Below are 11,671 nucleotides of genomic sequence, written 5' to 3'. Positions count from 1 at the left end.
GTGGTAGATTATGCACTGTATTTATTTATTTAAATGTATGTATATATATATATATATATATATACACATGTCCTTGACAGTGAAATTAAACAGAAACTCTCGTAACTTTATGTGCACGGTTAAAATGACTGATGCACCAATGTCTTATGCGCCAAGTCATTAGATGATGGGTCTTATACATATTTTTGAAAATGTATTACAAAATCTATTTTAAAAGAATATTTGCACAATTGTATATTTTTGAAAGATGCAAATATATTCTGTATGGGTTTTAAAGTCTTCCGATATGTGAATTTCCAAACAAATAAACAGCCATGCGTGACATGCTGTTTAGAAATGGGTTATACAGCAATAGGCTACTGCTTCAGTAAGTGACCAACAATATTTAGGCACAAATCTATTGTCTCGACTCGAGACACATTGATGTCAATAGATTATTGGTTATCCTTATCCCCTGAAAATATGAGTACCATACTATTTCCATTTCAATTTCTTTACCTGTATGTAAAGTAATTGAATGTGTCATGTCAAGTGGGGTGAAAGAGATATGTGCTTACAGGGTTTAATTAGGCATAGGCCTATTTAGATCATTGTTTTGCACAGGCAGAAGCAGAAGACTTTCTGGAGTCAATGCCTGGCCTTATTATCTTTACAGTAAATGAAATATGTTTTTATCTCAACTAGATTTATCTAAATCCGTATGCATTGTCTATGCACTGACAAATATTTCAATAAAATGTTCTGCCACCTGTGTGCATAGTTGTTATTTCCCACAGAGAAACCACATAGTATACAGTACATTATTGTGCATAATGTAATTTCTCTCCCACGAAAATATGCCGATGCGACGCAATGTGAGCTTAGCTATTTAGCCGCGCGACACCATCGCACGAAGAACCTTAAAACCGGGCTTGAGTGGCCCACTTGCACTGTGATTGGCTGAGCCTTCCATCATCCATTCCACTCCGTCCTCTCCAGACCCAGAGTGATATGAACCTTTATGGACGTTCAAATTACACCGCTTGGTTGGTAGCTGATCAAGCCAAGCAATTCGTGCTTGCTTGGCAACAACAAGCGAGCGCAATCAAAAGAAAGAGACCGCCGGCGTTAAGTATTAACAGATAACAAATTGCGACATATATATGCCGCTGATTATTGGCTTTCAATGGCGTTCAATGGCTATCAGCGCGACAATGATGAAGCCACCGACGGAGATGAAACGCCCACGAAGCAGATGCGGTCCATGAAGGAGATGCCGAAGCGTTTCCTCCTGAACGAGCCGAACAATGACACCACCACCGCGGCCTCTGGAAGTGCCACATCCGACCGACGCTTGTCCAACTCCGCGGCGAGGCAGAGGATGGAGTTGCTGGGGAAGAACAGGCCGCGTAAGTGAACCTGTCTGTCGGGCTCCGTGTATTTGCTGGAACCGGATCGTTGTCTTGCATGTTTACAAAAATGGAAGGCGTTCCCATGAATATAGTGGTGGTCGAAACGAAAACAATGAATGCTGCGAACGTGCCTTCGTCAAAACAAAGCCACAGAGGCCCCGTGTTTCATTCAAGCTAGATTTTATACAGCGACCATGTATATAAAATATATGAAAATGTTGGCATCGGTATTACGACGTACAGCTAATGAACGCTATATAGACAGGACCTGATTTCCAACAAGATGGCGTTTGCAGTACACATTGTACTATTGCTCCTGAGAATGGTTTCTTGCAATGATCAGGGGATACACACTGTGCAATCGATTCTATTTTCTCTTGTTGTCAATAAGCATTTAAATACCAAAGAAAACACATTTAAGTTATTAAATCCTGATTTATGTTACACATAATTGGCTTATGTGATTATGTCCACTTCATTGTGAATTTGTGACATAGTGTATCATTCCATACTGCAGCGTTTCCATGGTTTGGCATGGACATTGGTGGCACACTGGTGAAGCTGGTCTACTTTGAGCCCAAAGACATCACAGCAGAGGAGGAGCAGGAGGAGGTGGAGAACCTGAAGAGCATCCGTCGGTACCTGACCTCGAATACCGCCTATGGTAAGACGGGCATCAGGGATGTGCACTTGGAGCTGCAGGATCTGACGATATGCGGCCGGACGGGAAACCTGCACTTTATTCGGTTCCCCACGCACGACCTACCAGCCTTCCTCCAGATGGGCAGGAACAAGCACTTCTCCAGCCTGCACACCACACTCTGTGCCACTGGAGGTGGGGCGTACAAGTTTGAGTCTGATTTCCGCACGGTGGGTCCATGGAATATGTTCTTAGCTTTGTTTTGTTGTTCTAGACTCTTGAGCAGTAATTCTCAGCCGTTGCAATTTCAATGATGCCCAGTTTGAAATGGATAGGACACTGACACCCATTTGGCCATTTTATATGATTTTTATCCCTTAGAATCCTCAGGCCCTAACCCCAATCGACAGTGTAAAAATGTCTGTGTTCATTTTAAATATTAGAGTATAAATAGAACCAATGGTCCCCACATTGAGAACCACTGTTAAAGTGCACAGATGTGATGATGGAGAGAATGGTGACACTATGCCTATGGTCTGAGGCTAGCTGAAGCAGTCATTCTGGTAGAACTGAAGAACACGTCCAAAATGATGGATGCATCACTTAAGTTTGGACAGATTTCCACAACCGAACAGTAACTTCATGTCAGAAAAATACTTTTTGATTGAATGTATAAAAGTAGGCTACAGCAGTATGATACAAAAGCGAAATCACAAAAAGGGCTTGTTCCATGTGAACGTTCAACATGTGTATATACAGGCAACTATACAACATAGAAACGAGTGATCTAGTTTCCCTGCTTCAGTGTTTGATTTTTCTTTGGCCCTTTAAAAAAAGGAAAGGAGTGGTTCATCTATAAATAGAATGGGGATTGATTCTTTTTTTGGACACATTTCCAATTCTTCCGAAATAAAAGTTTCCCGTTTCCTTCACACACACACACACCCCTTCTGTTTCCTGCTATTCTGTTTGTGTCTATGGTGACACCATTCGCATTCTTTTTTTTCTCTCTACCAACCTTATAATTCCTAGTTGTATTGTAGGATGTGTGAAACACTTCATTAAACAGTTGTTATAGATAAGCCATACATAAACATGAGTTACTATAACCGTTTCAGCAATAATTGTATTTCTTACTATTTTAAAGATGGCTGACCTACAGCTCCATAAATTAGATGAGTTGGACTGCCTGGTTCGAGGGGTCCTGTACATTGACTCTGTGATGTCCAGTGGCCCATCAGAGTGCTACTACTTTGAGAACCCAACGGACCCGGAGCACTGCATCCAGTTGGACTACACTTTGGAGAACCCTTACCCTCTGCTGCTGGTCAACATAGGGTCTGGAGTAAGCATCCTGGCAGTCTACTCTGAAAAGAACTACAAACGAGTCACTGGGACCAGGTAGGTAATGATATCAATAATGGTAATTACAATCGATAATTAAATAGAACTAGGGATGTAGCTGACTACACGGCTGGTTTACAATTAAGGGAACACTCCTTGTTACTGATTGTCTCCTTGGTACTGATTGTCCTCATTTCAATCTATAATAAAGGCCAAACCTCAACAGAAAATGTTGATTATATACAATAAAAGCCATTTGAAATGCTTAATATATAATATTAAAATAAAATCACATTTTAAATTACATAGAAAAGTAGTGCATTTTCTGAACGTGGATTATACTCATGTGTATCCTACACAAAATGTTATCTGAAGTGGTTTCATTTCAGACAACAATTAGGAAGTCTATGTATTTCTCATCTGAAATCCAAATGAGTGCTTCAGTGTATTCTGATAGCCATCATATCTGTGTGGTTTTTTTGGTGGGGGAATGTACTTTTTTTGTTACAAAATTAAAAAACATCAACATTTGAGGTTGGTGGGATTTTCATTTTAAACAATATGTTTTCACAGACAAAGTGAGTTTTGCAATAAAAGTATGCTAATAACAGACTAGTATTTCCCTGTCAACTAGCAGTAACAGCACCTTCACATACAAGAGATAAACCTCAAACCCAGTAAAACACGCAATCACCTTTCCAATTGATGCTGGATAGAGGTTTTTGTTGAAGGGTGCCGGTCAAGCGGCAGTCAGTGTTTGGTGTCGGCTGACCCTGTGATTCCCTGGTGCCCTCGTGACAGGATTTTTGAAGCTGTCAAGATGAGGCCATTCCTTTACTATTTTAAAAGCTCTCCAAAAAACCAAAGCAGTAAATTAAGTTTTTTTTGGGGAGCTTTTAAAACGGTTTGCAGACTTCTTCTTCCTCCTACAGTTTATTATTTTGTTCAAGCACCCGTTGATTTACCCGGGATGTGCGTGCACCCCCTGACCACTTTAGCCATTCCTTTATTAGCCATTTGCTTGTGAACTTTTGTATTTAGGTAGTATATAAAATTAAGGTAGGTCTAGTTACTCTTTGTTGGTTGATTACACACACACACTCTCTCTGCCACCTCCTACCAAACAGGTTTGTTTCCACCAGTGGGGCTTTTGTCTAGTGACCTTGAAAAGGGCACTTTCATTTAGTTTGTCTGGCACATAACTGCTTTGTGTCTCCCCGACACAATGGCCTTCTGTGTCTTCTGTTGGAATAGGATGCACGATATGGCCAGTTTTAATTAACAATTTAGAGACTTTAATCTTTTTTAAATTAGGATTTGTGACTGGTAGTAGAACAGGTTTTTTTTCTCCTGTATTTTACACTATAACTTAACCCACCCCCTGCCTGGAACGCAAGAAACGCAAATAAATTAAATTCCCCGTGCGTGCCACGAACGCATTTTGCGTTCTATTGGGGTCCCCCCGTTATATGAAAATGTCATCTCTTACGTGCACATCAATGTTACCCCCGAACCTCTATCTTTAAAGACGTGGCCACAGCACGAAAAACAAAAACACCATGCACAAATTAATGAGTAACCTATTGAATCCGAGTCAAAACAAGCTAAGACAACACTGACAGCCGCAACCACAGAGAGAAAGAGACGTGGCCGGCTCCCGGCACACACACACACACACACACACACACACACACACACACACAGTCACACACACACTGTGCTGTGTCAGAGAGACGAAACACGTTGCCCAGGCATGTGCGCACACACACACACACACACACACACACACACACACACACACACACACGGCTCGCCTCTCACCGAGTTGTGTCTCAAAGAAAATCGCACTCGCACCACGGTGATCTCAGCTCTGCGCAGTATACACGCGCACACACACACACACACACACACACACACACACACACACACACAGAAGCACAGCCCCCACTCCACACTCCCAACAAAGCGAACGCGTGGTGTCATATTTCAAGTGGACGGTCCTAAAAATGCTGAGGTCCCCCCCCCCCCAAGCACACACACACACACACACACACACACACACACACAGGAGGTGTGAGCGAGCAAAGAAAGTGACAAAAAATGTCCCTGATTGCCTCCATCGGTGTCAGTTGAACAACAGAAGCAATGTTTCCTTACCTGAAAAACGTCTCGGAAAACGACTATCCATGTGAAAATGCAAATAAAAACTTTTTTCCCTCGTCCAAGATTGATCCGAAGCCATCCCATGTCCACTGTCCACGTGCAAAATGCATATAAAACTTATTTCCCTCATTGTCAATCCAACGATCTCAGAATAAAAGTATACAAATTCTCGCATTTATTTGCCCTGAGTCCATCTCCAGCGAGTCTATCAGACTGATAATCCAATCCATGCAACCAGATCCACCGTGCACAAATAAAACGTATTTCCTCTGTACACCGTGCACAATGCAAATAAAACCCTCGATATTGTCCAATTTGTCATCAAACGATTGATCAGAATAAAACTATCTTTCTGCTTTGCATGCATGCAATCCTGTCCTCATCCCACTTCAACGAGTCTAGGGGTCTGGGGTCTAGGGGTCTGGGGTCTAGCAAACCGATTGGTTAAACCTTTCCAACAATGGCATGGTAGCTGGGCAGATCAACATGTCCGGTGTTGCCAGGGATGGTGATAGAAACAAGCAACAAGGATCATGACAAAAATGCACATAACATACAATCAAATGGCTTTATTGGCATTAGAAACGTAAATATTATATAATGTAAGTAACCAATAACCAAAGGAAGTGATTCAAAGTTGTATTATGTTTCTAAATTAGTATTACGATTCCATTGTTTACGTATTTTTGACGATTGTGATTGGACGGTTGTTGCCAGGTTGCTTGTGAGTGAAACAAGCAACCAGGTTCATGAAATATTGCAGTGTTTTAGACGTCTTTTATAAGTCTTTTAGACGTCTCGCGCACGTGTTGGTGCGCGTTCCAAATGTAAGTGTGTGTGTCCATGTGACTGTGTGTTGTACTACACCGCCATCTCATGGCCACAGTGCCACAGTGCAATGGAATGAGTGCACCACCATGGTGTGGCCATGAGATGGCAGTGTAGTACATGCAATACAGAGTATAATTCAAATCAGCTATTTGAAAATAGCAGATCTATAAGCTCACAGCGCGTCTGACGTGTTGTGAAAAGAGAACCCCTTTAGGTTTTTTTTTTATTTTATTTTTATTTTTTTCTTTTTTTTTTTTTTCAATTTTTGTCAATTTTTTTTTTCATTTTTTTTTCAATTTTTTTTTTCAATTTTTTTTTTTATTATTATTTTTTTAAATCTTTTTCATTTCAATTGTTTTCCTTTCCTTTTTTTTTTTTTTTCATTTTTTTTTTTTCATTTTTTTTTCTTCATTTTTTTTTTTTTTTACCATGCTGCATTCAGAGCCTCACATGTACATAGTGGAACATAATGGAATAGTGTTCTTTTTTCCACATTAAAGTAAACAAACGTAGCTTTAATTTGATATATGGCGTGAATATGTGGCCATAGTAGACATTCTGAAATTCAGTTAGAAGCTAACTGAAACTTCAGATGGCTATATCTCCAATTACTGGTTTTCGGACCGTGTACCACCATTTATTCAAGTGTTGATATCTACATAACAGAACATAGTAATCAACTCAGTTTATTTTTTCCATGAAAGCAAACATGAAAATCCTCCTTTTGAAATATTCCGTGTCATTGGAGCCCCACCAGAGATTATTCTATACATTTCTAAAAGTAGGGGATTTAACATTGGCAGGACCAATTGGCATTATAAAGACAGCCTTGGCGATAAATGTGTTAAGCACTACTTGCTATATGCAGTCACATCAAATCAAGTACAGTAATGTTATACTTGTCGTGTGTTTTTGTGTCTCTTCCCAGCCTTGGTGGTGGGACGTTTCTGGGTCTGTGTTCCCTGCTGACTGGATGCTCTAGCTTTGAAGAGGCCTTGGAGATGGCCTCTCAGGGTGAGAGCACCCGTGTAGACAAGCTGGTGCGCGACATCTACGGTGGGGACTACGAGAGGTTTGGACTGCCAGGCTTTGCTGTGGCCTCCAGGTATCCACTACAATAGTGTTTAAATCACATTTGACTGTTTTCTAGTGCAGGCGAGGAGGTTTGTTATGATGAGATCTAAGACTCACGCTAATGCTCAACGATCCTCTCATGGATCTTGTTGTGATGTTATACATCTTGTTATTGTTATTCCACAAGGAATGGATTAATAAACGATGATGGAAAGCACTAGAGCACATGTCATGGCCTGCAAATGGTGCTATTATCCCAAACTTGTATTTCTTTAGAAAAAGGCAGAAAAAGCCACGTGAGCAGAATTCAACTGTTGATTTAGAAATTCAATGTCAAAGTTATGAATGAGGTTTTAAAACTATTGGGTACAGTCTAAACATAATGTTCCCGTTAATCTCCTGTTCCTGTTTGTGTGTGTGTGGGGGGCCAGTTTTGGCAACATGATGTCCAAAGAAAAGCGGGAGTCGGTTTCCAAAGAAGACCTGGCCAGAGCCACGCTGGTCACCATCACCAATAACATTGGATCCATCACCAGAATGTGTGCTCTTAATGAGGTTAGTTGTACACAGTGGATAAAACCTCCTCAACTAGGTATTATGATCATTACTCAAATAAATTACACATTGAAAAGGCATATCTGGCCCAGGCCGTAGCATAACGGTCTGGGCACCGGACTGGTAATCCAGTCGCAGTGTGCCGCGGGTTCGACTCCCGGACCCGACACGGCCTTTACTGCATGTCATCCCCCCATCTCTCTCCCGTTTCCTGTCAGCCTACTGTCTGTCCCTTCAAAAATCAATAAAAGGCGTAAGCCGCAAAAAAAATATCTTAAAAAAAAAAAAAAAAAAGGCATATCTATCTCTACTGTCAGGCAGAAATCAGTTAACTCCAAAATGTTCATTTGTCAGGAAATCTAAATATATTTTCAAAATGGCCTCATGGTGGCGTTATAATTTTCCAGATAGGCATCTGGAAAATTTGGGGCAGAGTTTCGGCTTTGACATGCAAAACATACACTCCCCATGACTTCAGCCTGGTGAAGTATTAAATATATCAGGCTTGACATTATATATCTCTTATTTCCTCTGTGCTTTCAGCCTCTTTATGGTGCTGCCTTGTGGAATCTTGATCAAGCAGCATTGTACAGGGCTATGAAAGCGCATACGGATATCTGCTGTGTCACTGTTTATCCTCCATTATTTTTCCTCTGTTTAATCCTTTCTTAGCTTTTGTGTTAGTATATACGGTAGGCCTAATTGATCAGAAATGAATAGATTTCATTTCTGATAATGTCAAGTAAACTTAGTGGACTTGTCTTTTGCATGAATTAATAGTATGTTTACATTTATGGCAGGGACGGCTCCAGGGGGCGGCTTTAGCCCCCTCTGGTGGACACTTATCCCCATTTTTGTGCACAAACTGGGTGGTAAAGTGAACTGAGAGCATGTTTGTCTTTGCAAAAGTCTGAGAAATTAAAACGATGTCCTAATTAGTTGCTCCCTTCTCTGTCTTTCTTTGGTGAAGAACATCGAGAGGGTTGTGTTTGTGGGTAACTTCCTCAGGGTGAACACGCTCTCCATGAAGCTCCTAGCCTATGCCATGGACTACTGGTCCAAAGGCCAACTCAAAGCACTCTTCCTTAGGCATGAGGTAAGCTCTCCTGTCCCAGTAGTTAAGCAGGCATGAAGACAATTCACATTCTGTGGTTAATGGGGCTGCTGAATGAATCCTGTTATGCCACAGACTTGTAATATAACTTTTTAATTTAGAATGGCTGTGGTTGTTGGTATGTACCATAAATATTGTGTGCCATAGTTATAATTGCATAATCATTTATCAGCAGTAGATACAAACGACTCTAATAAACAAAACATAGCATTACTTAAAATAATGATTTAGCATGGAATAAAACAACTATTTTTGTCTTTTTAGGGCTACTTTGGCGCAGTTGGGGCTTTGCTGGAGCTGCTCAATCCATCCTAAGCCATGTAGCACTTTTTACCTGAAGCATTGACCATTAGCACTTTAGAACCTGTCCAAATCTAACACTGTATCCAAAAGTAACTGCTGTTGGTCCAAGGACCATTCAACCATTAGGAAGCCACTGCCCAACACGTAGAAATTAAGCAATGTAGCCAACTGTCGTTCTACGGTCTTTTTCAAAACTCCTCTCAAAGACATTCACCACGGTTGCCTAGAATTTGGTTGAAAACCACCGGTAACACTTGCATGTTTTTTTGCTCAATGGGTGTCAGATAGTTGGCCCTTGTTTCCTATGACGGTGCACAGATTACCAGAGTATAGAACAGTAACACATTAAATGACATGTGATTGACATCTTATTAACCCAACATAGATGTCACTGGAGTAAGCGCCACCCATGTGGTTCTCCTCCCAAAAGAATCAGAATGGTTTTCAACTACTCTGTCCGTTGCATGTTTTCATGCGACTTAATTGAAAATGCAGAAATGGCTATAATTGTATGTTCCACATTGACATTTAGGAAGGCTGATAAATTACTGGGGGGTTTTTCTCTCCCTCTCTTTCCCCCCTAAACTTTGGCAGCTTTGACCAATTATCCCTTTTAATTATAGTGCTACCCTAAAATGACTGTTACATTGGGTTTGTGCTTTAACTGAGACACTGACTGATACATTTGATTGTGCGGCTGAATAGAGGAATATTGTAGAATTTTCTGATCTGGGTTAATTAAGATTGGCATTTTAGACACCATGTTGGAGGGAGGACTGTGCGACAAAGGAAAATACCTAGTCTGCAGTCTGGGTATTTGGGTATTCAAATATGCAATGAAAAGGAGCAAGGATTATTATGCAGAGGTGATTTTTCATTTTTCCTTTGGCTGTCACTCCTTCCAACATGGCAGAACGTCCCTTCTGGAAGCCAATCTCCACACTCTGTTACATCACCTTGTCTATTTGAATACTTCTTACCTGAGGACATGTCTTTTATTGAGAACTTGATACCTGCAGGTAATGAGTTCATTCATGCTTATTAACCAAAGTCTTCAGAGACACCTTTTTAAACCCCTTTCACTTAGTTTACACTGTTTCAGTTTTTAATTCACTCCCTCGCAGTCGCAGAGGAAGCTGATGTGGTTTTGTGCAGTTAACGGGGATGTACTGATATACAGATGCCAGTATGAGAAACCAGACTACTGCTAGACAGAAACGGTATCAATGTCAGAATGTATCCTGTACTAGAAGTTGGTACAAGCCATGAAGCTCTCAGGAATAATATCCTTCACCCACGGTTGAAACGGTCAACTTGACAGTACATTGTCTAGTAAAAAATAATAATGTGGTACACGCCACGGTATGAATAAATACTCAAGAGTTGTCCTTGTTCTTGCAGATTGGAGAACACCCATTGTTGCACCCTCTTTGATATTAGATAAACCTGATGGCAAAGAGTGAAAAGGGGGCGATGAAGCGTATACTTTTTGAAAAGAAGACATTTTTAAATGTGTATGTGTGCATTCACTGAGCGGGCCAGGGCCTACAGGACTAGATGACTCGAGAATCTAGTAAAATCAACCAGTCCCTTTTTGCCCCATTGAGAATGAAAATTTTCAGTTTATAGGATATTGTTCAATATACTATAAACGGAAGCACTTTTGTTTTTATACCATAACTTTTACCATCAGTATTTTGTGGGGAAAGAAACTAGAAGCAAACGGACTACACTGCCGTCCAGAAGAGGTTTGAATTGATTTGGGACTTGTATAGCCCAGTTGCTCTGGGTTATCAAAGCATATACTTTTTAGTTCTTCGGGATAATGGTCCTACTGTTTGTATTTAGGTTTCTTATTAAAGTGCCTATGGTGTTTTTTGTATTTAATGCTTATACATGGTTGACAATCATGTAGTGGATTTGTATACTAAGGTTTCCCTCTGTTGGCGAATGACATACTTTGTCTTTGCAAAAATAAAAATGTTATTTTTATTACAGAATAGTAATGTACGTGTTCTTACTGAAACTGAAAAATAAATACACATTATTTTCTTATCGATCGTGGGCGTCAATTTCCCTTCAGAATTTCAGATCAAACCATTGTCACTCTGGTGGATATCTTTCCAGGTGCTGTTTTTGATATAAAGTTGCGTCTCGTTCTTAGAGTATGGTCTCTTTACGTTACGCAATAATGAGCAAAGGCGGTTCCAAAACCATTCATGAAAGGGGTAGTGTCTTTTCCAGAGGAAAAATCCA

General features: G+C 40.5%; 1 protein-coding gene across 1 annotated transcript; it reads left to right on the top strand.

Moving 5' to 3' along the window:
* Window positions 1-980: 980 nt before the first annotated feature.
* pank2 (pantothenate kinase 2) lies at window positions 981-11,470 on the top strand. Its single transcript, XM_083792289.1, has 7 exons — window positions 981-1,388; window positions 1,909-2,261; window positions 3,179-3,432; window positions 7,298-7,474; window positions 7,875-7,998; window positions 8,969-9,094; window positions 9,377-11,470. Exons 1-7 carry the CDS (start codon window positions 1,166-1,168, stop codon window positions 9,425-9,427), a joined length of 1,308 nt encoding a protein of 435 aa, XP_083648415.1. The 5' UTR covers window positions 981-1,165; the 3' UTR covers window positions 9,428-11,470.
* Window positions 11,471-11,671: the final 201 nt, after the last annotated feature.

Source organism: Protomyctophum parallelum (assembly GCF_964188405.1).
Source record: "Protomyctophum parallelum genome assembly, chromosome: 20".
Lineage (NCBI taxonomy): Eukaryota > Metazoa > Chordata > Actinopteri > Myctophiformes > Myctophidae > Protomyctophum > Protomyctophum parallelum.
The sequence above is the reverse complement of the archived record's forward strand: the minus strand, read 5'-3'. Positions and strand labels throughout refer to the sequence as shown.